Below are 24,546 nucleotides of genomic sequence, written 5' to 3'. Positions count from 1 at the left end.
GGAGCTCTATCAGGGGAAATCGAGGGGGGAGGGGGAGTGGATCGGTGAGGATTGGGAGGATGGAAACTACGAGGATGGCAACGGCAAGGGAGGATCCTTGGGTGGATCTGGAGAATGCTTCGAGCGACAGCGTTTCCAAGCAAAACGCTCCGAGCCACAATTTCCCCCAGCAGAATGCTCCGAGCCGCAACTCTTCTCAACAAACCCTAATTATGAGCAACGAAACACTAGACGAAGACGACTATCAAGACCTTTACTCTGGGAGTCCTCACAGAGAAGTAGATCAGCACAATGGTGGAGAGAAGGAGAAGGACTCCAGGCTAGGGAAGAGGAACAGGACAGAAGGATCTCTCAGTCCCCCTCAACAAGCCAGCAAGAAGATGACGACCTAAAACCACTTAAGATTATTTACCTGAATGCCAGAAGCCTGACGAATAAACTGAATGATTTACTTATTTTAATAAATGACTCCAATCCTGACTTGATTCTTATTACTGAAACGTGGTGTAATAATGAAATAACTAATGCAATGTTGAATCTCCCTGGATATAATATTGAACCGGAATTAAGAATAGATCGTAATGATACGTTAAACGGTATAGGAGGAGGACTTCTAGTTTACATACGGGATAATCTATTTGTGAAACCAATACCAGTTAGAAACAATTTTAATATGTTTACTAGATTTGAAGTAATTAATTCTGATAGCAAAGACGACAGAAGATCGGATACCAAACCAAATCTTACTGTAACACTGGTATACCGGCCTCCGCGCAGCAGAAACGTAAACACCGAAGAACTTTGTAAACTTTTTGAAAATTCAGGAGAAAATAGTATTATCATAGGTGATTTTAATTTTCCGACAATTAACTGGAACGAGCTGACAGCTGATCGTAATTGTGAGACTTTTTTGCAGAGTACAATAGATAATAACTTTGAACAGTTGATACATTTTCCGACCCATATCAGAGGGAATATTCTAGACTTAGTTTTCACTAACCGACCCGAAAATGTCCTGAATGTAGAGTCCTTGGGGAATTTGTCTACCAGCGACCATTCTATCTTATCTGTAGAAATTGATTTTAGATCTAAATTTAACAGTTCTAACGAATTTATAGAAGACTGGAAAAATGGAGATTTGGATGGATTAAAACAATACTTAGCACGAGTGAACTGGCGTAGAGATCTTCAAACCCTTGACACAAATGATGGGTGGAAGTTTTTTAAAGATAAACTATCATCAGGTATTGATTATTTTATCCCCAAAACTCGACGTCGAAAACCTAATAACCACCAATGGATGACGAAAACAGTTAAAAGACTAGTAAGATTAAAACAACGACAGTATAATTTGTACCAACAAGATAGATCAATAGCAAATTATGATCAATTTAAAAAAACAGAGAAGTTGTGTAAAAGAGCAGTGCGGTCCGCTAAACGCAAGTTTGAACAATCCATAGCCAATAATGGGAACAAACGCCCATTTAACTCCTACATAAAAAGTAAAACCTCTTCTCGCGTAAACATTGGACCTCTTAAAGTTAATGGAGACCTTATTACCGACAACAGTGAAATGGCTTCTGCGTTGAATACTGCCTTCAGCTCAGTTTTTACCGCCGAGGACTCTACTAACATACCTATTTGCCCTGATCCCCCAGTTGGATTTGCTATTTATGGCACCTATTTTGACACTGAGACTGTAAAAAAGAAGATTTTAAAACTGAAATACAGCAATAGTTCAGGACCAGATAAAATTTCTTCAAGATTTTTAATCGATCATGTCGACAGTTTGTCACTCCCACTGTCATTAATATTCACGAAATCCATGCAATCTGGAGTTGTGCCACAAGACTGGCGAGATGCTAACGTGACCCCCATATTCAAGAAGGGATCTAAACACAGCACTGATAACTACAGGCCGGTTTCACTAACATCTATTCCCTGTAAAATAATGGAATCTATTATGAAAGACGAAATGTTGGACTATCTTCTGAGGCACAGTCTACTTAAATCTTCACAACATGGTTTCATGCCGAAAAAATCATGTGCCACCAACCTCCTGGAGTTTCTGGAAAAAATCACTGAATTTTTTGATAATGGCACTCCTGTAGACATTCTGTATCTTGATTTCAGCAAGGCTTTTGATAAAGTTCCGCACAGGAGATTATTGGCTAAGGTGGAAACACTCGGCATCAAAGGTGATTTATTAAAGTGGATAGATTCTTGGTTGACAGGCAGAAAACAGAGAACTGTCCTGAACGGGTGTTTCTCGGAATGGGCGAGTGTAGAAAGCGGCGTTCCCCAGGGATCAGTTTTGGGTCCCCTGCTGTTCATTATCTTCATAAACGATCTTGATGACTTTGTAGAGAATATAAACATAATGCTTAAGTTTGCAGATGATACTAAATTAGGTCATCGTTCGGATTCAATGGAAGATATCAACTGTCTGCAATTAGCCATAAACAAACTGATTGAATGGTCTGAAATTTGGTGCATGAAATTCAACATAGGAAAATGTAAGATTATGCATATTGGGAGGAATAACATCAAAAACGTCTACACTATGGCAGGTCAACCTCTACAGGTAGTAGACAATGAACGTGACATTGGTGTTATCATCAATGACAATCTGAAACCATCATTGCAATGTGCCCATGCGTCTAGAAGAGCATCAGCAGTTCTCACCCAAATCTCTAGAGCATTTATGTACAGGGACAAAAAGGTTTTTCTTCAATTGTACAAACAGTTCGTTAGATGTCACTTGGAATTTGCTATACCTGCATGGTCACCATGGCTAGTTGGTGACATAGAGGTTTTAGAGAGAGTTCAGAAAAGAGCTGTAAACATGATAGTTGGACTAAGGAGCAAAACATATGAAGACAAATTAATTGAACTTGGTCTTACAACCCTTGAGATCCGTAGGAAACGCTATGATTTAGTGCAAACCTTCAAGATTCTCAACGGTTTTGACAAGGTCAACCCGTCAATTTGGTTTCGTACTGTTGATAACCAGCACACTAGACTGACCAGAAATACTTCCTACAATAAGAACCTGATCGCAAGAAGATTTAAGACAGATATTAGACGGAATTTCTTTTCTGTCAGAGTGGTTTCACTTTGGAATAGTTTACCAATTGAAGTCAAGGAGTCCAGGAATGTCACCATTTTCAAAACCAAATTGGAGGAATTAGTCATTTAAACTATCTTTCTGTGCTTATAGGAACTGTGTTACGAAGCATTGAGATGAATAACTTATCGAAAAGTCACGCAGTTTCCAGAGGACACCAAAGACGTTTGCACTATGGACCCAGAGGTCTCCTGCAAACCACCACACAAGTAAACAAGTAAGTAGAATTATAAAATATACTTTAGCTACCTCCCCCGAATTATAAAATATACTTTAGCTACCTCCCCAAATTATTAAACATACTTTAGCTACCTCTACGAATTATAAAATATACTTTAGCTACCTCCCCCGAATTATAAAACATACTTCAGCTACCTCCCCGTATTATTAAACATACTTTAGCTACCTCTCCGAATTATAAAATATACTTTAGCTACCTCCCCCGAATTATAAAACATACTTTAGCTACCTCTACGAATTCTAAAACATACCTTAGCTACCTCCCCGAATTATAAAACATACCTTAGCTACCTCCCCGAATTATAAAACATACCTTAGCTACCTCCCCGAAGAGTTTTGAAAAAGTTTTCTTTTTCTTCCCTTGACCAATCTCAAAATCTGATATACTCGAGAGTATACTTTCTGTATCAGAGTCATACAAGGTTCCTTCATTCATAGATACAGAGGTGGACAGGGTTCCTAAATCAATCAATTAATAAATCAGGCAGAGCCAACAGACCAACCAAGCAAAACAACCTGATAATCATCCAAACAAATCTAAAAACCCAGCATATCGCAAACATCTAACGATTAAACTGCAAAAACCTACCAACAACCAAACAATATCCCCCCGAGAATTAATTTCGACTGTTACCAGTGTACTCTGAGGTTAGGCGCATGATATGAAGAGAGAGTGGGTTGATTGATTGAGGTAGATGCTCCTCAGCAGTTGCTAGATCCATCTCAGTCCCTGTATCCAGGTTCTTAACCTAGATTCAACATTATAATCAGCATTTAAACGGACTGGAAGTGTAATTTAAAGCGATCCTTGACAAATTTGCCTGATTAAATATGAATTAGATATTTAAAATTTTAAAAAGTGACTTGCACATTTCTACTACAGTAAAAACCAATTAAAATTTTCAGAACTAAATACTTTATAACCCAGAAAAACGACAATATCTTCCACATTATTGATCATATGGAGATTTAAAGGGTATCATTGTAAATCGGACATTGTCACTGATTTCTTGATTCCTACAGTTGATCTGTTGTAATATCTTTAGCGGACATCTTTCAGCTGTCAAGTATACCTTTATCTGTTGTAATATCTCTTGGTCTGTTAACTTCTTGCCGCTGTCAGATTTAGTCCTGACGTACATCCCTAGCTGTTTAATAATCCCTCCATCTGATCCCCCCGATCCAATAGATCCTGCTACAGACCTCCTAAACAAAGTTATTTAATTTAGATTTATATAATTTAACTAAAAAACCGGATTAAGTCAGAAACATCTCTAAAAATACCTGTCTGAGCCTCCTGACCCCTTCCCACTCGCCTGCCGACCAACTGAGTGTTGGCCTCCAGAACCTCCGGAATGATAACCTCCAGAGCTTCCGGACTGATGTCCCTCCGTTCTAGAACAAGATTTAGTTTTATGCACAGATGGAAAATCTTCAATATAAATCGTTTTAGCTTTAGTATAACTCTAAGAAAACCAATTAAAATTATAAAAGAAGAAGAAATTTTCCGAAATTTTACACTTGCCAGAAAGTGGGAATCTTGATTATTAGATTTACATATTGTATCCTCTATTTACCTATATCATCCAGAGCCTCCGATTCTATATTTACCTGTATCCTCCGGAGCCTCCAGTTCTATATATACCTGTATCCTCCACAACCTCCTGTTCTATATTTACCTGTATCCTCCAGAGCCTCCAGTTCTAAATTTACCTGTATCCTCCGGAGCCTCCAGTTCTATATTTACCTGTATCCTCCACAGCCTCCTGTTCTATATTTACCTGTATCCTCCAGAGCCTCCTCTTCTATATTTACCTGTATCCTCCAGAGCCTCCTGTTCTATATTTACCTGTATCCTCCAGAGCCTCCAGTTCTATATTTACCTGTATCCTCCAGAGCCTCCAATACTATATTTACCTGTATCCTCCACAGCCTCCTGTTCTGTATTTACCTGTATCCTCCAGAGCCTCCTGTTCTATATTTACCTGTATCCTCCAGAGCCTCCAGTTCTGTAGCTTCTACTCCGTAAACTATCTCGTCTGCCCTCTTCTGGGCTCTTTGATTTTGTCAAGGAACTTCTAAAATAATATATTTTAATTATCAAAAATTAATTTACTATGGGTTTAGAGGTTAGGGCCAATCAAATCAAACTGGAGACTTCCAACCGATCATTTTCAAAACTGATGTGACTTTACTAAATCGGCAGGGCAAGGAATGGATGATCTAACATTTTTCTTATTGCTAATTGCTTACTGAAGATATAACGGACAAAAACTCCCCCCCCCCCTTTGTTAAAAATATTTGTAAAGTAGAATTACCGCCATTTTTGGTTTTGGGAGAAAATAAATAAAATTTTCAGAAAAAAGAATAAAAATTGACTATTTATTTAATTTATTTAATATGGCAACCCTAGAACCACGAACGTCAGCACCTTCCTAGTTAAATGATACAAGGACATGTTTAGGTAAGGTCTGGTATGAAGCTATAAAGCCTCCATGAAAGTTCTGGAACAAATTCCAAATAAACTTTAAACTCTTAATTTTAGTGTTGAAGTTTAAGAATAATTTAGCCAAATATGACATAATTGGAAAATAAAATTTCGGAGGGATAAATATTTCACCTGGTTTCTGTGGAACCCAGAGCTCCAACTCCAGGATCTTGACTAAAGTTAGCAGCACTGCTCCCTACACCGGTATCAGGACTACATCACCATCAATTGAAATAGTCATATAAAGAAATATTATACCATTTAACGTAAAGTCATCATAGTCACGAAAATAGAAAATCGCCGTTAGCATTATTTTTTGCAAAAACTTGAAAAAATTGCAAACATTTTTTCGATTTTAGTAAATCGCTTAAATCTCTGATTAGTTTATCGAATGCACAGTTGTGAATTTGTTGAAGGTGAGTTTAAATTACGTTTACAGTTTTAGAATTGAAGTGACCAAGGAGCAGATTTAAAGATTAGAGATAGTTGAACCACGTGGACTAATTGAACTACTTCTTTTCAGCTTGACCCAGTGCTTTTCATTAAATCTGGTCCCAAGAAAAGGTGAGAAAATAGTCCATCAAAGAAAATGATAATGTCAACATGTTTAATGTTCCTGAAGTCGAGTGTATCTTTAAATAATCTTTCCCGGTCTTCAGCAGTAATACCTCGTGTTCTTTCATCATCCTACAGATAATTAAATAGTTAGATTGTTTAATAATAAATAACAGAAAATAGTTAATATAGATAATTAGAAAATTTTAAAAATAAATAACTAGATAAAAGACTATAGATAATTGGTAATTAAATAATCAGATAAAAGATAATTTAAATCGATAATTAGATAGTATATAATTAGAAAATATAAAATTAGACAGAAGATAATTAGATAACGGATAATAAGATAATATAGAATCAAATTATGAAAAGATGGATAACGGGTGAAGACAAGGTGGACTGGATACTAAAATACTTCTTCTTAAAAAGAAACATAGGTTCCAGTTACATTGCAAATGACTTTTATGGTTAAACGAAACAAAATGATCTTCCGGAAAAATTAACCTAGCAGTGCGCCACTGGAATTGGGGTTTGTCCTAATGGTGAATCTAGTTTACCTGCGGTTTAACTACATATTCCCCACGGCAAGCCAGGTTAATATTCAACCCTGATACACCGTCAAAATCTTTCATAAAGGATCGGCGCAGACCAAGGTTTTTAGGATCCAAGAAGCCGTCCTTTCTGCTGGGGTCCAAACCCGCCGCTCCGTCCTTATTTCCCGGCTCGGAGAATTCTTCCTTTTGAAGGCTGTTCTCTTGGTCTGATTGGGTCCGTTTGTCCTGTACCAATACAATGTTATCACACAAACTCACACTTATGTCAAGATTTAAACAGCTAAAACTGAACAAAGGTAGTAATATCAAAGCTGAGAAGCGTCGTCGTCGAGTTTTTTTTTATCGTTTTTACAGATTGAATTTTATAAAACGTTCAGATCATATCTTAGGAGATAAATCATTTAAACATTTATAATTTACAATATCATAAAAGAATGAACAAAGCAGAATATTATTTCAAGATTTTCTGGTTCTTATGAATATTGAATTTCTTACTACTAAGTTCAGTTTTAGTAATTCAAACTTCAGCACTTGGATTAATAATAAAAAACGATCATGCAGGGATAAAAAAGAGTCACTAACAACATCAATCAGCATTCAGAAAAGATACATCAAATAAAAAATTGAATTTGATCTCTTAATATATTTGAGGTATCTTCTGCGACAAAAAAGTAAGGCACCAAGGCTCAAGTTATCAAATCAATCAGTAATAATATCATAAAAGATTACTTAAATTTGGAAATAAATGAAATATTAATCATAAAATTTGAATAATTTGACATATTCATTGATGAAAACACCCTTAATAATATAGCAATTGTATTAAATAATATTCAACATTTTAATGAAATTAAGAAAATATTCATAAATTAAAACTTTGGTTTGAGGGGTTATTCATCTCTTAAGTAAACAGGGATGTATAATGCTCTCGTTGGAATATTTTCAACCCTGACTATGGGAGCTTGTCGCAAAATAAAAAGGTGTTTTTTTTTATTAAAAAAACTGTAAATAAGAATTGAAATCAAAATGTTTGGAAGACACCGTTCACCTCAGCTATGAAGTAGGTTTTAAAAAGAGACACCTGAGGTTTGTTCAGATTCTAAAAGTAGAATATTTCTTAAAATCTACATTCTAGGTACATACATAGTCTACTTTCAGAATCTTAAAAAAACTCAGGTAACTCTGTTTTTAAAACCTACTTCATAGCTGAGGTGAACGGTGAAGAATGAAGGAAGAAAGTAAGTAGCTACAATACACATTATACACCCCAGAAAGTTATTTTCCCTACTTCAGAATTGGGAGTTGAGTAGAGCAGGGTTTCCTCTAGATCCTTCGTGATAGAGTTAACTGTAGTATTCGGAGAGGGTAGATCAGCTGGGGTACTGGATAGGGTTGAAACCTTACTCAGGGTAGGTATCGCGGGCACTTTACTCAGGATAGTGGATAGGATAGGGAGGGTTGGAAGACGTGGCACGAATACATCGTTTTCAACACTTGTTTCCCTACTCTAAACATCGAAGGGGTTCAACATTTAGGACCAATTGGTTCAAGATTCCGTGTTTATTTTTGCATTAAAACCCCGGCCTCGGCTTTAAAAATTCAAAAAGGGGTTAGCAGCACTAAGGAGTCAAGGAAAAACTTAAAGCCCTAAGCAAAATCATGAAAAATAATAATTAGCATAGACAGATAAACACGTAAATAGAAAACAAAAAAGCGAAGGAGAGAGAATATTGAAAACAACATTCTGAAAACATTCTCCCTTCTTGAAAGAACTAAATCTATCCAACATTAAAATAAGATTAACTCGATAGTTGGGACAGTCCATGCAATGTGAACTACCTGCCGAATAATAGTTTATTCAACGTTGATCAAGATTTAAAGATGATCTAGAATATATCCAAAAAGGTTCCGCTTAACGCATTAAATATTTTAGCTCTTAAACAATTTTAATATATTTTTATTTCGACCATTCATAAATATTTCATTGAAAATTGAAAAAAGTAAAAAGTAATAAGGTTATTCAATCAGTAAAATTTAACCCTTTATTATGGAATAAATGACAAATAATTTTTCTTGATACACATTGTATAGTCGAATCAAATCAAATCATATTAGTAGGCTTAAGGCTCCTAAATGTAGGTTTGAGTTTCAAGTCTTACCCACATCCGGGGTTTTCAGCCCGATCTCTAACGGTCAGGAAATAAAAGTACAAAAATATCCTTTTTTCAATCTTTAAATGTTTAAATAAATTATCTTGAGCACTACTTTATACCACATAGTCAGTTCACAGCGCTAGGACTGGTATTACACATTACACAACATGAAATATCTAAAAACTAGAAATTATTGAAGCTCGATGGAAACTAATTTGATTAGAAGAAATAGAAAAATTAGTAATTGCAGTGAGTAAAGAATCTTGTGAACAACATTTTAAAAGGAAGACATAAAAAAGTCCCCAAATTATCTGGTTTGTAGATATTTATATTCCCACCGATGGATTCAGTCTTAAATAATCTTTAAATTGAGAAATCTCTATAGAGCAGAGAGCATGCAAGGATAAGACTGAAACCTACCAGACCGACAGCTCTTTTCTTTCTCCGGGGCGGAGCCGTTGGTTTGGGGGGAGAGGACGGGTGAGTACTGGATACAATATCAGGGATTAGGTTGGGTAAACCTTCCTCACATCTCACCTGCTCAGGGTACACCTGGAAACAGGAGAAATTAAACCAAACCAAGATTTCTCTGAAAATTTTCTTCGTTCATAAAGATTAAAATTCCTTATTGTTTTTACGCCACAAAAAATCTTGATCAAACAGAAGACGTTTACATTACAAATATGCATCCTGCATTTCCTGTATGCAGTACGTACCCTGGACTCTGGGATTGATGTTAGTTCTATTTTTTCTAGTTCCTTCTCCAGAGATCTAGCCTAGTAACAAATTATTGATATTTAACAGAGCTATAGGCCGCAGCGGTGGTTTTGCGGATTTAAATAAAAATAAAAATTTAAATAATTATAATTTTTTAACTTGACGTACATATTTTTTAAAATGTTTCCAAGCTTGTGTTCTATATTAATTAACTCGTATGTAAATAACCTAATTAAGCTCAATTCAATTATTTAATTATATTTATGGTTAGAATAAAAAGTTTTATGACTTAAAAATTCTAACGAAATCCTTTGCGATAAAAATAAAGAGGAGAAAAACAAGAAAATATACTTAAAAGACAAATATAATAATGTAACGACAAACCTCTAAAACACAGCTCTCTGAGTTGAACCTAACCCTGTGTTCAGGTTCAGGAACGGATGGAGATCTAGGTTCAGGTTCAAGACTCAAGGAGACTCTAGAATCAGGATCCAGACCCAAGGAAGATCTTGCAACGGATTTGGTATCGGATCCTAAACCTGACTGCAGAGATCTGGAGTCAGGTTCCACAACCTGATTATACAATATACAAACATATTATTATCACTATTGTTATTAACAGAAAACCCTGCAATCGGCGAAAAAGGGGTCGGCGCTCCTAGCCGCCGAAACGTATCCATTGGTTCCTTGGCTCCCTAGGGAGGAGAAATTACAACATGCGAGCTGCATAAGACAGCTCGATTTTTATAAGCTCTCTAGGTACCAGGGAGATAATCATTCAGTATCGTCATTAATATTCGAAACTAATAACTACAAGAAAGGAATCGAGTTTTTGCCAATACCTAACCCTTATGTTTTTGCAACCGGATTTCGTAGATCTTAGATATTGCAAACTATGAATTCTGTTGGATCAATTAATGTAAGAAGTAAACATTAAAGGTCTACACCATCAGGTTGCAAACATATAAGGGATTAGAGAGTTTGATTTTGTGGCAAAGACTCAATTCCTTTGCAGATCAGTGAAACAAGATGAAAAAAAAAATTAATTAACATCCTTTGCGGAAACTTTTGAATTAATTTTTTTCTATCAATTAAAACTGTGAAAATCGCTATTTTTAAGCCAATGAAGGACGTCCGAGAAAAGATGAAAGAAATGGCTAAAAATTGATCTAAGATAATCCGTCGAAATTAATCTAGCTGACCTAAATAAACATAAAAACTGGTTTACATTGAAAACTAAGATATTTTACCAAGTGTAATTTTCTAATTACTAATGGGGACCAGAAAGATCATAAATATAACTATATTTACTTCTAATTGAGTTTCTCGTTAAAAATGTGGCACAATTTGTACAAATACTTGTGTTCTCACCTTGAAGGGATGAAGGGACCTAACTCCAGATACATAGATACCCTCTACACTTGACTCCGTACTGTCTGGTTCCTCTCTACTCCCGTCTCGTCCTTCTCTTTCCTCCCTCTCTTCTCTCTCCAGTTCCTCTCTTCGTCTCAGCTTTTCCAACCTTTAAGATCTATTTTAGAAAAAAATTGCTTTGGTTTCCAAGATGAAAATAGTAAGGATTTACAATCCAAATTTGTACCTGCTCCATCTCTGATCCCTACTGGATAACTGATCTCCAGTAAGAATCTCTATCTGAGATTCTACAACTGGAGACCCTGAGGAACCAACGGTTAAGGAAGGAGCGGGAGTTGGCGATGTTAAAGTTGAATTTTTACTCGACTTTCTTCTCGAACCTCCAGAACTCCTGGAGTAGAACATAATCTGTAATCTGTACTGTATCCTCTGTATTCTACCTTGTACTAGAATTACATATTGTATCCTCTGTATCCAACCTTGTACTATAATTACATATTTTATCCTCTGTATTCTACCTTGTACTAGAATTACATATTTTATCCTCTGTATCCTATCTTAAGCTAGAATTACAAATTGTATCCCCTGTATCCTACCTTTTACTAGAATTATATATTGCATCGTCTGTATTCTACCTGGAACTAGAAATATATTTCGTATCCTCTGTATCGTACCTTGTACTAGAATTACATATTGTATCCTCTGTATCCTCAGCATCATAGAAACTATCCGACTCACTGCTCTCATCGTCCGACATATTTACAATCTATTCCTGTTCTTCTCTAGTTCTTAAACCTAGCCTTATTCCCGGCCAAACCATTGCCTCTGAAAAATTACATGAAGAATTTGATAAAATATTGTTCAGTAATTAAATTATAATCGAAGTTCAAATTGGACAGAACACTCAGTTAGAACCGAGATCTCCTAGTTTTGGGTTAGAACAGAGCTCTCCTAATCCTAGGCTAGAACGAAGCTCTTCTAGTCCAACGCCATATCCTCGGGTTCATCATCTTTCTTCTTAGTTTCAGTATCTCCTGCTCCAGCATCCTTCTGTAGAGCCTGTAATAATAATAATAATAATAACAAACAACCTTTTTTCCGTAGAAATCCAGGCCATGTCCTCTTCAAAAATAAGCACCTAAGGACGAAAATAAATTTCCAAACCATACCAAACCAAGCTCATAATTTAGTGTGTACCAACATGGCAGGCGAGATATAGGCTAATACAAACAACAACAACCATATCAAACCATGCTCTTCATTTCCATAAGTTTTAAATCTGTTTGAATCTGAAGATTTGTGAACCAACCTGTACGAAGGAGAGCATATCCCCTTGAGCAGCTGCTGCAGCAGCTAAGTCACCTGGAATCAATTATTTGTTCAACTAACATAAAAATGTTAATTCAAACTTAAATGATACAAAATTGTGCTTGTTCGTTATCTTATCAGTTCTATTTTATTTCTTTATCCATATTTTGTATATATTGACGTCATTCTTGATGGTTTAATTATTTTTATTTTTTTTCTACATCTATACAAATCTTATCATATTTCATCATTTCAGGAAAATTCTGTATTTTTTCTTATACTTTTTGTTCTTCAGATACACCTTTGATTTTAAGATAAAAAGTTTCCTACCTAAACCGAACTCTCTGACCAAAGGACCAAGTTGACCAGACTGCAGTGCCATGCTGAACATCGAGACGGCCTAGTTAAAAATTTAGAGCAAAAACACTTTATTGGAATATTTAAAATGAAGTTTAATGTTGAGCAGATAAATTATGGCGATGAATATACGGATTTTTATAATTAATTTTGGATCCGGATTCTAATCCGAGGCGTTTGAATAGTGAATGAATCCTGATCCTTAGTACAAGGATATTGGATATATATAAATATATATTGGATAAATGGATGAGTAATATAGGGGTGAACCTGTTTAAACTGAGGAGAGAGAACAGTTCCCTTGAGATCCTCAGCAGATACATCCTTTCCTGCAGACTCATCTTTCGGCACAAAATCCTTCACCTTCTCCAAGAACTCAGGGTTAGAGAGAATAGGTTGCAGAGTCTCCAGGGTTAGAGCAGAGGACATATCAACAGCAGGGCCTCCTGCTCCAATTCCTTCACCTCCAGGAGGAACCTAGAGATAGGTAGGGTTCAATCCTCAAGAAAGGTTTGTTCCGTTTTTAAGTTAGAATAGGTTTAGTAATAAAAAGATAAGTTGGCTCAGTCCTTAAAAAGGTTGGTTTTGTCCTAAAGATATATTGGTTAAAACCTCAATTTATAGGTTTCTGAAGTCCTTAAGATAGATTGGTTTAGATCTTACGAGAGGCTGGTTTAATCCTAAGATACTGATAGGTTGGTTTAGTCCTCAGGAAAGGATGGGTTAGTCCTTAAGAAAGGTTAGTTTAGTCATTTAGAAAGGTTGGTTTAGTCCTTAAGATAAGTAGGTTCAGTGGTTAAAATTGTTGGTTAAGGGTAAGAAGTTTCTTGAACAAGAACATCTGATCTCTAAGTCTACTACACACCTGGATGTTTGAAAGGATTGACTGAAGATCTGAAAGCTGAATGTTTGGATTAGCAGCTCCAGCAGCAGGTACAGCTTCAGGAGTAGCAGCTACCGCTGGGGTTTCAACCGGAGTAGGACGAGTTCTACCGGTACCCGCCGCCTGGCGACTTCGTCCTCCGCTGCTCCCAAGGAGGGAGGCGAGTCCTTGCATGTTTCCCCCGCCTGCTCCGCCCAGACTAGTTCCAAACAGCTGCATGAGCTGGGACTGAGACATGTTATTCAGAAGGTTCTGCAGCTCAGAATCTCCGAGATTGTTAAAATCTAATCCTGCAGGGAGTACTCCTCCTAACCCTGCAGCTCCAGACCTGCCACTAAACACAAATATTTGAAATAATCCAAAATTAAAGATTTTTTTTTTTTAATAAGTACCTGCTGAATGATGAAGAACTAGGCAGTTGGTTCAAGGACTCGTTCACCTTCTTACAGAACTCCTCGTCCTTGTCCGTCTTAGGTTCCTGCATCCAGAAGAACATTCTCTTGTTACTCGTCTTAAACTTGAGGACGAACACTCGTCCGGTGGTGCATGCAGGGACTGCGAGGAACTCACAGTCGTCCGGAAAGATGATTAAATCGTCCTCCAGAGTTCCGGTTCCACGATCCTTCCATGTTAGATGCATCAGCTGGTCGTCCGACTGATAGACGGATACAAGACCCTTCCGTTTATCAGGACTCACCTTAACACACGAAGATATAATAAAAATAATCCATCTGTTATAAGATGTTAAAAAGTAAACAAATTAATTGTAAGAAACTATATTTCAACACTAAATATTCAACCGTACAATTATCCTTATTTTGTTGTTGTTGCAATATTAGAGAATTACAAAATATACTCTTCTTAATACATTATTTTTCTCATAGTTGAATGTAAACATAATAAAAATTTTAAATAAAACCTGATGAGAGGCAAAGGTTTGACATAACTGACTTACCATTTTTGTGGATGCATTAAGCGTCATTTTGCCTGCACGAAATTCAACCAAAGACTGAAATATATTTATTTCATTTTACATCAGAAATTTCCGATTTCATCGCCTTCTTGAGACATTTTTAAACAAATATGATAAATATGATGTAGGTTTGTTGGACAATATACACCTTGTATACTGTACAGTGTATTCACTGTTAATTCTAATATGATAAATATGATATAGGTTTGTTGGAAAATATACACCTTGTATACTGTACAGTGTGTTCACTGTTAATTCTAATTAAACACTAAACAGAACTCGAAAAATGTTTTTTACTTATTTTCTATTTAATTCAATTTTTTTTGTTAACCTTAGATGTTGATCTAGTCGTAGCTCCACCAAAAAGAGGACCTCCCACTGCCATTTTATAATTCTGAAACAACATCATTGATTCAAACTTAGGCTCAGGATCTTTTAAGAACAATAGTTGTGCCACGGAACTTAAGTGTTAAATGAGGAATAAAGGAGGGATAACCATGATGGAACCCAACAACCAAACCCATTATCAAGGTTAAGAAAATACGATTGGGAACCACATTAGGAAAAAAATTAATTCATAAATTCTTTTGAATATTTAAATTAAAATATAAAAGTACTGTTGAAGATTTCCGAGGTTCCTTTATTTTTGTAAGGTTTATTCTTAGAGACGATTCCTCATGAATGTATTGTATATATATATATGTATTAGATCACGATTTGAAGGATAAGAACTGAGTCGAAAACTGAGGTGGTTCATTGAGAAGGATTTTTAGGAATTAATTATTAGGCGTGTGGAATTGAGATTAAAAATATAAAAATGCAGAGTAAGAAGGAGGTTGGACGAAGATTTCAGAAAGAAGTTTATATTTGAGGAGTATAAAAGACGGATATTGAGAGGGGGGAGATAGGCATAACTAATTGAATGGAGTGAGACGAACGATCTGCAGAACCAATTTTCTAGTGTAGTATAGAGTAGATGAAGGCCTAGAACTAGTTAGGTTATCCTAGACTGTATCCGGGTAGTTTCCCTCCACCAGAACTAACAGCGCTGTTGGAGGAGGCCAGCCGTTCATCTTCATCATCCTAGGACAAACCATCAATCAATCAACTACTGATTTATTTTAAACTATTTCTATTGCAACTTATAATTGTTGCTCATTCTGTGAGCATCTTCTCTTTGTAAAATATGAAACAATAACAGAAAAGTTCGGGGCCTTTATAACATTTTTTCGGGCATTTTCAAAATTCAACAAAAATCAGAATATTTTGGACACAAATTTTTGTAATTTTAGGCATCTATAAACCTTCCCTGGGGTCATGTGAGGTCTCACACAAAATTTCGGCCTGATCGGTTCAGCCGTTTTAAAGTTTATTGGTAACTAACGGACAGACAAACACACCGACGGGCAAAGTATATATATAAATAATTATTAAATCAATGCAAATTTGCAATGATTCAATAAATTAACAACTCCATAACTACTTCATTAATGATCTTAGACTCTAAGAACAATAGTTAAAATGTTGATCTTTAAAATAAACGATTATTTAAGAATGATTCGGTTACAAAGCTGAGCAACATTGTTAGGGTGGCCCATTTTGCAGGAAATGATGTCTTTTATCACAGGATTTTTTTTGATCTAGGTCAATGGGAAGTGGTCGTGCAAGGCCTTTGCAGGTCGCAAAAAAGTCTACATAGCTGAAAAAAAATATTTCTTGAAATTATCATGTCATATCACGGCCCGCTTATAGATATGATTCTATCTATCTATCTACACTGAACTCGGCCACAGTTTGTTGTTTAGGCTACTGACAAGAATTGTCTGGATAGGTTAAACAAATTGAAGACGACATCTGGGCTAGTCTCCACTCCTTCCTTGTACTTTGACTGCCGTACGCGGCAAGATGTTACACGTGTACTGCACACTTACTTCCCTCTCTCTCTCTCTACCTTACTACTCTCTCTACTACCTCCCCTCATTCCTTCCTCGACCTCTGAACCCGACTCTACTAACAGTCTACATTGAACAAGGATAGTAACTTTCCTCAGTTTGTGTTTAGAGTTTTATTTATTTTATTTCCACAGTTTCAGTTATTAATTTTTCAATCCTTTACCAATTTATTTATTTACGCAGATACAGTTATTATCTCTATCCTTAACCTTGAACGGCTATAATCAACTTGTAACTACAGCATATTTTATTTCTCTGTTTATTCTTTTAATTGTCTATTAGTTTGACTTAAAATTATGAATTGTATCTAATTATGTCTAATGTATATATACAGGGTGTCCCAAAAAACATGGGAATTCAGAGTTTTCTTTTGGTTTAGCTTCTTACTTAAAATAACCTTATACTCATTTGCCCTCTTTACATTTGGCTAATTATTTATATATTTTAGGCTTACTCATTATATTTCCTTTTTACATTAGGCTAATTATTTATTTATTTTAGGCTTACTGATTATATTTCCTTTTGGAATTCCAATTTCAACTTTATTTCAAACAAGTTTAATATGTTTCTTGTTTCATCAATTTTACCTTTGTTTATTACTCAGCTTTAATTTAACATTTTTCTTATGTAACTCAATTTTTTGAGTCAAAAGTAATTTTTTTTTACTTATAATTTCCTCAAATCTAAACCTACTTTAATCATCTACTTATTATCTTACTCCATTATTCCATTCCAGTTTTATATTTCCTTAATTCCCTTTTAACTGCTGCCTTTCTCAGGATTTCCCAAACTCATTTTTAACTCTCCCTATTTTTAGTTATGCCGCCGGCTCGGACAGTTATCCGCAGCGCTGCAGGGTTTTCGGATCCCTCAGACTTATCCCTATCAGTTCTACGGGACCTTTCAGTCAGCTCAATCAATGATTTTGACACTGTTCTTTTAACCGAAGTCAACTGGAACAAAAAGGCTCTCGGATGTCTGTCCGTTTCCCTTTCAGCAGACAACCTCAGAGTGGAGGAGGCCACGTTCCACCTACTAGGCAGCCTCTGGGACCGCAAATCTTTCCACGCAGCCTCAATGTGGACCACAATTAATCCAACGCAGCTGACTATTTCTCTTCCAGATCTTTCCGCGTTCACGTTTCCCCCTGGTTCCCTCTGTTCCAACTACCTCTCTTCCGAAGATTTGGAGTTCGAGTTCTCTCAAGGTGGACAACTGGTTCCCCCTAATCTATACCAAGCGACCAACCTGTCCTCCTTCTGCCTCAGATCTTTTGTACATCCAACTTCAGACTGCTACGCCAAGGTCCAATTCCTCATCTTTCCGTTCCCACTTTCCATTCTAGCCACAAATCCTCTCTACCTAGATGTAAACTTTCCGGGTCTTAAACTAGCAGATTATGAATTCCCACTAGCTCCTGCAGCTCTGTTATCTCCCATCAACGACTCCTGGGGGTTTCCTCTCGCCCCTGCAGTCTTTCCTGGTGCTGATTGGAACGACAGTGCTAGTGTGCCGTCTGGTATCCGACTACGTATAGCCCTGTCTCAGCTTCTCAGGTCTCCAATTCTTCCTGAGGTTAAAGCCAACATTTCAGGCCTCAAACAGCGTTATGCGCAAATACTGGAGAAAGGCTCCAGCACCTTCAAGACTAAGTTTCCTACTCTGATCTGGCCTCCAGCTACTACTATTCCTGCTACAGATCTACCTTCTCAAGGTTGGTAATAATGCTAGCATAATGTTTTTCCTCTTTTTTAATTTCTCAATTAACTTTGATAATTCTTTGCTTAGATTTATATGTTATCTTAATTTTTCCTCCCCCCGGTGGAGTTAGGTTATCTCTATATCAATTTTAGTTTCACCAAGATGAAATCAGATTATTCTTCCCCTGGTAGATTTTTCTCCTCCCCCAGGTGGAGTTACTCCAGCAGTCTAATTTTACTTGTTATTGTAATTTTTATTGACAATTTCTTAGTTCACCGACTGAATATTTTAGAGTTGGATTTCGCTGTCAGAATGTTAATTTCCCCCTAAATTTTCCCTTGGGGAAATTTCCCCTCCCCCTAGTGGAGTCTGAACTCGGCCACAGTACAAATTTTATTTTGGTAATTTTTTCCATGGGCCTACCAGCTGATATAGCAAACCGGACCCTAGATTTGTTGTGTTTATTTTAGGGGCATATGATGTTTTTTTTTAATGTTTCTTTTATACAATTTTTTATTTTTTTTTATTCAAAATATATTTTTTTTTTGTTTACAAAGAATTAATATCTGAAGGAAAGTTCAGGGTCCATAGAGTAGGAAAGTTGTACAGCTGTGTTGATAAACAGTGGGCCCTGTGATGTATGAACATGAGGTACTGCAGTGTTATATCAAGTGAAAATAATAGTACTTGTCAAGATAAAATCTTTTTTTCGTTCCCGAAAAAAGACCTAAGAGTAGTATGGTTTACAAGCCAACTTTCTTCCTGGAATCCGAAAAAATGGAGTGTGATATGCTCAGACCATTTTTCTCCTGATGACCTTAATAGGGTTTCTAAAAGACTACGACCTGGAGCCATACCATCCTCTAACCCCCAGTCATCAGCAATTCAAGGTAATATAATAGATTCGTTGCTGCTACTGTATTCCTGGGGTTCCTAGCTTTCGTTTGATATGCAAAAAGCCATAGTTAAAACATTTTCATTTTTGGAGGTCATTTAGGTCATTAGAGGTCGTTAGAGGTCACTAGAAGGTCAAACACTGGATTTGTTGCTGCTACTGCATTCCTGGGGTTCCTAGCTTTTAATTAATATGCATAAAGCCATAGTTAAAACATTTTCATTTTTGGAGGTCATTAGAGGTCGTCAGAGGTCATTAGAAGGTCAAACACTAGATTTGTTGCTGCTACTGTATTCCTGGGGTTCCCAGCTTTCATTTGATATGCATCAAGCCATAGTTAAAACATTTTCATTTTTGGAGGTCATTTAGGTCGTTAGAGGTCGTAAGAGGTCATTAGAAGGTCAAACACTGGATTTTTTGTTGCTACTGTATTCCCTGGGTCCCTAGCTTTCGTTTGATGTGCATAAAGCCATAGTTGAAATATTTTCTATTTCTGGAGGTCATTAGAGGTCATTAGAGGTCATTAGAGGTCATTAAAATTAAATTTGATTTTATTTTAGGAATTTCGATCACTAATTAGGCGTGCACCCAAAAAATTGGAAGATTTGAACCAAAAATGAAGGCAGGGCCCCCCCCCCCCCTACATCAAATGTGCCAACTCCACCATCCCCTTTTTTTCAAAAATTTTATTGGTTTTAAACTTTTTAGACAATTTCAAAGAAAATGGGTCACCCTAATGATTATCATCATCATAATTATTAATTAAGCTTGAACCAATTTCCTAGAATATTTAAGATTTGTAAAATATTTCACCTTAGTTCCCGCTACTTTCCGAATATACTGACAGCTTAACATAACTTCCTCAGTGAGTTTCTCAACCTAATTGAAAAATAAAATTTAAAACAAAACAAAAAATCCTTGAAAAAGAAAAATTTTATTAACATTACATAAAAATCTAAGCAAAATTTGAAAAAAATATAAGATAAAAAGAGAAAAATGTAAAACTCTGAACAAATCAATAAATTAAGTTAGAATGAAATAAACCTGTTTATCAAGTACTATCGCCTTGGTCACGGTTTCCTCAACCAAGCGTAGCATTTCAGGACTTGAGTAGGATTCAGGGTTCAGATCAAACCTGATAAGGGGAAAATAAATAAAAAAGAAACTAGCTCCTAACAATATTTTAGTCAGATCAAACATCATTTATCTTAACCAGAGCTTCATTAAAATAAATGTAGAGTACTCCGTATTGAATACTTTTCTATAATCTCTATATCTTTGCAACCCAATATAGTAGACCTTTAATATTTCAAACTATCTCAGCTAAAATAATCTAAGTTGGAAATATCAAAGGTTTACACCATCAGGTTAAAAAGATTTAGGGATCAGAAAATTGAGTTTTTGTCATAAACTTCATTTTTTTTGTTATTTTTTTCTTCTTAATCTTGATAATTGTGGAAGACCTACCTAACCATACCGTCCTGTTGGGATATTGTTGCGTGAATGGATCCAGTTTTTATCATTTCAACAATTTCTCTCTCTGCTCTAGCAGGAGTATCCAATCCAACCCTGATATAATTATTTATTAATAAAAACATTATCTTTGATCCTTACAATGCATAATTCATTACAGGGGTCTGTTGTGTATATTTTCGAGAAAAATTATCTTTACTCCACTCCCCTAATGAAAACAATTGTTACACAAAAAGTTAGTTTGTGTGCGCGGAGCGCAAAGATTTCTTAAAGTTTTTTTCTCATCGAATTGGAGAAAATAAAAGATTTAAAGGTAAAATAAATAAAACTTTGGGTAAAAACTCAAAAAGGATAAAATTCTAAAAAACTTGCCTCTAAATGACCAATTTAAAATTTTTTCGCAATAAACCATCATAAATCATTTCTTAAAATTATACACAACTGATTAATTGGTAATAATGATTTAACCTGCTCGCAACGTCGGCCAACGACAGGGTAACGAAAGTTTTGGTTAATCTCTTAATATTAGTTCTTGTCTGAGCCTCAAGAACCTGACGAACTAAACCTAAGTTCTGATCAGTCTCAAACAGATCCTGCAAAACAAAACGCATTCAAAGAAGACGGTAAAGACTTCCATAGAGCTAGGTTTAGTCTTAAATAAAACCCTTCCTGCCATGTTCCAAGCTAACTTTTTTATCAAGAAAATGCTGAATATTTTTAATTATAGTTTGTTGTGAAATATATTGTCCGCTAGTTTTCCAGTCAACACTTTTAGCAGGTGAAAATGTATACTACTTTAAAAAGTTCTACACCCGAAAAAACTCCAAACAAATCACCCAGGAATTTTCTTTGAGGGTTTCATTTATAGGATTAAAATTGCTGCAATGAAAAATTCATATTTCTCATTTTATGCGTTTGAATTATACAACAAGTAAAAAGTTTTAAAAAAATGTAAAAAAGACTAGCCTTATATTTAGTAATAACATTTCTGAGTCCATCTGATGAGCTGAGATGGTATGCTGTAACTACTTCTGTATACGCAGGGCAGAGAGGTTTCAAGAACTTGGGAATAATTGGAGATGTGAACTTGGGTAGAGTAACCACCTCCTTGGATTTATCTCCGTGTACTAGAAGTCCAACTAACTGATACTTCTTGTAGGACTCCAGCATGATGTGTGATACTGCAGCTGTCGGGCAGGTCACGGCTACCTCAAAATAATACAGAGCTTTCTCGTACTCCTTGACAGCCAGGTATATACACCCGCCGTAGTAATAGTACAGGAGAACGTGGGCTGCGTCGAAGCTATCCCCCTCCTTGTTTATCTGTGAGATATCCTGATCAAGAATTGGTAGGATGGGTCCGAAACATGTTGCTTTGAGACAGAGCTTCGCCAGATCTGCGTGAAGAGATGTGAGAACTTTAGGGTTAGGCTGGAGTTTTTTAATAGCAGTGAGAACAAGGGCAATACCACGGATAGGAATATTATTTTTTATCAGATTTGTTGAGAGAATGTGGCACAGATCGGCAAGAATGTGGGGCGAAAACCTAAACAATCTACTTTCAGAAAACAAAACAATTTTACTTTTGAAACAAAATTATTTTACAAATGGAATTCTTACAAAATTCTTATTTAGCTTCAAAACATGAGATATTGTAAATCTTAAGAAATAAATATTTATCATGTAGTTTGGTCTGGTTATCAAAACCAAGAAAAATCAACTACATATATCATAACAACATGTATCAACCTACTTTTATGTGCTCAGAAAATTTAATTAGTGACAAAAAATACAATAAAACGCAAAGAACATTGAGTAAAATGGAATATTTACCTTAGCTGGTCATCACTACTCTCTGTAAGTAAAGTATTTATTCTTGCCAAAATCGAATCCCAGTTCTCTACAGCGTCACCTTGTAATCTAGAAAAGGGTATTTTTCATTTTCAATTCCATTTCAATCCAGTGACATGTAATTTTGTTGAAAAAAAAACCAAATAGATTATCAAGTACAATCTATTTAACTTTTTTCTACTGCTGTAAAAATATGATTTAAGAGGTCGGGATATCTGACCAACCTGGCTATTAAAACAGCTACACAAGCTAAACTATGTTGACTGGGTTCTAAACTCTCATAAATAGAATCAAGTTGTCCGATATTTCCTGCCAGGATCAAGCTCTGAAATAAAAAAAAAGTTTATATTTCGTGGAGACATTAAACTAGCTGGACAATATTTGACTGATAAGCTTGAACATTACAAAAATAATAAAAATTATAAAAATATTCAAATCTTGGGTCCGTCCTAATATACGATTTTTGGACGCCCCCCACCCCACCCCGCCTATCAATTACGTACATGACCAACTAATTTTCAGCAAAAATATTATTATTTATTTTGTATTACTTCAGGGTTAGGTTAGGTTAAGACTATTTTTGGGCCGAGCACTGCAGCAGAAAGGCTATAGGACCGAGCGCAGTGGCTAGGACATGTTAGGGGGCCGGGCGCTGCTTTCACATCACCAATTATAGCCATGTGTTACATGTGAGATGCATGTACAAAATTGATAGGAGGGGAGGAGGGGTCCATAAATCGTATATTAGAAAATAACCCAAATCTTTTTAGGAACTGTATCAAGAAAAACATTGAAACTGACGAAATGAAGTTTTGAAAATAGGTATAAAAAGTGCCTGAAAGTTTTACGTAACCTTAATTAAAGATCTGTAAAAGAAACTTATTAATATTCCAAAATTTATACGATTGTTTATGTATTTATTTAACAGTGTTAGGTTCTATTTTTCGAACATTTAAAAGATTTAATCCCTTTCTCCAGCAAAGTCTCTTGCTCCTAAATCTACATTTTAATTTTTGAAAACTTGGGTAATTTCCTAGTATACGATTTTTGGACCCCCCCCCCCCCTCCTATCAATTTTGTACATGGGTGTGACAGGAAGTTTCTAAACTTAACCTAACCCGTGGCCGCAGCGCTCGGCCCCCTAGCCCATCCTAGCCGCAGCGCTCGGCCCTGAAAGTGTCTTAACTAACCTAACCCGTGGCCGCAGCACTCGGCCCCCTAGCCCATCCTAGCCGCAGCGCTCGGCCCCCTAGCCCATCCTAGCCGCAGCGCTCGGCCCAGAAAGTATCTTAACCTAACCTAACCCTAAATAACAAAAAAATAAATAACAATAAATTTGCTGAAAAATAAATGGTCATGTACAAAATTGATAGGAGGGGGGGGGGGGTCCAAAAAGCGAATACTAGGACAGACCCAAAACTTGTTAATGATTAAACAATAACTCGAGTTACCTGCTTATTTAGAAAGTCACAGAGCTCTGTTAAACTTCTCTGACTTGACAAAGTTTTTACAGTGTTTACAAACTGATCCAGCGCCATTTTACTAATTGGTTCACCACACACTGAAATACATCAAACATTAATGATCTACAAGTTTAAAATCAGTTGATCAATCGCATTATGTACTATTTTGACAAACATATCGCTTGTAGCTTAGAGTCGAAAAAAGAACAAGAACGATTATAGTTGATCAATGGTTATATAAAATTTAAATATAACACGGAGGAAAACACCCATACAAGCTACTTAAATTTAATCATGACTTGAATTATTTTGATGAGGAAATTTCTGAACCTGAATAAGCGCATCTGATGGAAAAATGCCGGTTTGCATAATTTAAAGAGAAGACGATATTTTTCGAGATGATTCATAGAGTGCTATAGCATCAGAACTACGACGTGTACTAGACAAGCATTAATAAAAAAAATTAAATAAAAGCGAAG

At 36.0% G+C, this 24,546-nt stretch overlaps 5 protein-coding genes across 15 annotated transcripts in view; 2 read left to right on the top strand and 3 right to left on the bottom strand.

Moving 5' to 3' along the window:
- Nucleotides 1–24,546, top strand: part of LOC111712081 (histone-lysine N-methyltransferase EZH2) — a 58,393-nt gene that overhangs the window by 928 nt on the left and 32,919 nt on the right. The gene's annotated exons all lie outside the window — the stretch shown is intronic.
- Nucleotides 3,636–12,035, bottom strand: LOC111712082 (WD repeat-containing protein 44). 6 transcript variants are annotated; one of them, XM_023486598.1, is made up of 15 exons: nucleotides 11,886–12,035; nucleotides 11,438–11,602; nucleotides 11,209–11,359; nucleotides 10,222–10,410; nucleotides 9,837–9,896; nucleotides 9,541–9,672; nucleotides 8,256–8,474; nucleotides 6,971–7,192; nucleotides 6,472–6,542; nucleotides 5,988–6,068; nucleotides 5,353–5,445; nucleotides 4,652–4,762; nucleotides 4,441–4,573; nucleotides 4,002–4,116; nucleotides 3,636–3,826 (listed from the first exon to the last, which is right to left on the bottom strand). In XM_023486598.1, the coding sequence occupies exons 1-15, from the start codon at nucleotides 11,966–11,968 to the stop codon at nucleotides 3,651–3,653; spliced, it is 2,001 nt and encodes a 666-aa protein (XP_023342366.1). In that variant the 5' UTR covers nucleotides 11,969–12,035; the 3' UTR covers nucleotides 3,636–3,650. The 6 variants fall into 6 exon arrangements, with proteins under 6 accessions (XP_023342366.1, XP_023342367.1, XP_023342368.1 ...); XM_023486599.1 differs by having other exon boundaries at nucleotides 9,658–9,672; XM_023486600.1 differs by lacking the exon at nucleotides 8,256–8,474.
- Nucleotides 12,036–15,164, bottom strand: LOC111712086 (proteasomal ubiquitin receptor ADRM1). The gene is made up of 8 exons (XM_023486607.1): nucleotides 15,064–15,164; nucleotides 14,715–14,768; nucleotides 14,152–14,456; nucleotides 13,742–14,093; nucleotides 13,147–13,353; nucleotides 12,850–12,919; nucleotides 12,521–12,573; nucleotides 12,036–12,270 (listed from the first exon to the last, which is right to left on the bottom strand). Exons 1-8 carry the CDS (start codon nucleotides 15,139–15,141, stop codon nucleotides 12,190–12,192), a joined length of 1,200 nt encoding a protein of 399 aa, XP_023342375.1. The 5' UTR covers nucleotides 15,142–15,164; the 3' UTR covers nucleotides 12,036–12,189.
- LOC111712084 (COP9 signalosome complex subunit 3) lies at nucleotides 15,125–24,166 on the bottom strand. The gene is made up of 9 exons (XM_023486605.1): nucleotides 24,056–24,166; nucleotides 22,829–22,929; nucleotides 22,587–22,673; nucleotides 21,720–22,299; nucleotides 21,222–21,346; nucleotides 20,748–20,849; nucleotides 20,325–20,415; nucleotides 20,094–20,159; nucleotides 15,125–15,815 (listed from the first exon to the last, which is right to left on the bottom strand). The coding sequence occupies exons 1-9, from the start codon at nucleotides 24,140–24,142 to the stop codon at nucleotides 15,732–15,734; spliced, it is 1,323 nt and encodes a 440-aa protein (XP_023342373.1). The 5' UTR covers nucleotides 24,143–24,166; the 3' UTR covers nucleotides 15,125–15,731.
- Nucleotides 16,550–18,740, top strand: LOC111712087 (uncharacterized). Its single transcript, XM_023486608.1, has 3 exons — nucleotides 16,550–16,764; nucleotides 17,502–18,398; nucleotides 18,538–18,740. The coding sequence occupies exons 1-3, from the start codon at nucleotides 16,638–16,640 to the stop codon at nucleotides 18,549–18,551; spliced, it is 1,038 nt and encodes a 345-aa protein (XP_023342376.1). The 5' UTR covers nucleotides 16,550–16,637; the 3' UTR covers nucleotides 18,552–18,740.

The sequence above is a fragment of the Eurytemora carolleeae genome, unplaced genomic scaffold (genome assembly GCF_000591075.1).
Source record: "Eurytemora carolleeae unplaced genomic scaffold, Eaff_2.0 scaffold807, whole genome shotgun sequence".
NCBI classification, from domain to species: Eukaryota; Metazoa; Arthropoda; class Copepoda; order Calanoida; family Temoridae; genus Eurytemora; species Eurytemora carolleeae.
Note: the sequence above shows the minus strand (reverse complement) of the source record. Positions and strands in the feature narration are given on the sequence as shown.

Excerpts from the sequence above, each read along its gene's own strand:
- LOC111712082 (XM_023486598.1), bottom strand. The coding sequence starts at position 11,968 with ATGTCGGACGATGAGAGCAGTGAGTCGGATAGTTTCTATGATGCTGAG. Across the intron at positions 6,069-6,471 it reads AAAGATACACTCGACTTCAG|TCCTGATACCGGTGTAGGGA; the intron begins GAACATTAAACA and ends ATGGTGATGTAG. Across the intron at positions 4,574-4,651 it reads GGGTCAGGAGGCTCAGACAG|GAGGTCTGTAGCAGGATCTA; the intron begins GTATTTTTAGAG and ends AACTTTGTTTAG.
- LOC111712084 (XM_023486605.1), bottom strand. The coding sequence starts at position 24,142 with ATGGCGCTGGATCAGTTTGTAAACACTGTAAAAACTTTGTCAAGTCAG. Across the intron at positions 22,674-22,828 it reads GTAGCTGTTTTAATAGCCAG|ATTACAAGGTGACGCTGTAG; the intron begins GTTGGTCAGATA and ends ACCCTTTTCTAG. Across the intron at positions 22,300-22,586 it reads AGTAGTGATGACCAGCTAAG|GTTTTCGCCCCACATTCTTG; the intron begins GTAAATATTCCA and ends TAGATTGTTTAG.
- LOC111712086 (XM_023486607.1), bottom strand. The coding sequence starts at position 15,141 with ATGATGTTGTTTCAGAATTATAAAATGGCAGTGGGAGGTCCTCTTTTT. Across the intron at positions 14,094-14,151 it reads AGTTCTTCATCATTCAGCAG|TGGCAGGTCTGGAGCTGCAG; the intron begins GTACTTATTAAA and ends ATTTGTGTTTAG. Across the intron at positions 12,271-12,520 it reads ATATGCTCTCCTTCGTACAG|GCTCTACAGAAGGATGCTGG; the intron begins GTTGGTTCACAA and ends TTATTATTACAG.
- LOC111712087 (XM_023486608.1), top strand. The coding sequence starts at position 16,638 with ATGTTACACGTGTACTGCACACTTACTTCCCTCTCTCTCTCTCTACCT. Across the intron at positions 16,765-17,501 it reads AACAGTCTACATTGAACAAG|TTATGCCGCCGGCTCGGACA; the intron begins GATAGTAACTTT and ends CCCTATTTTTAG.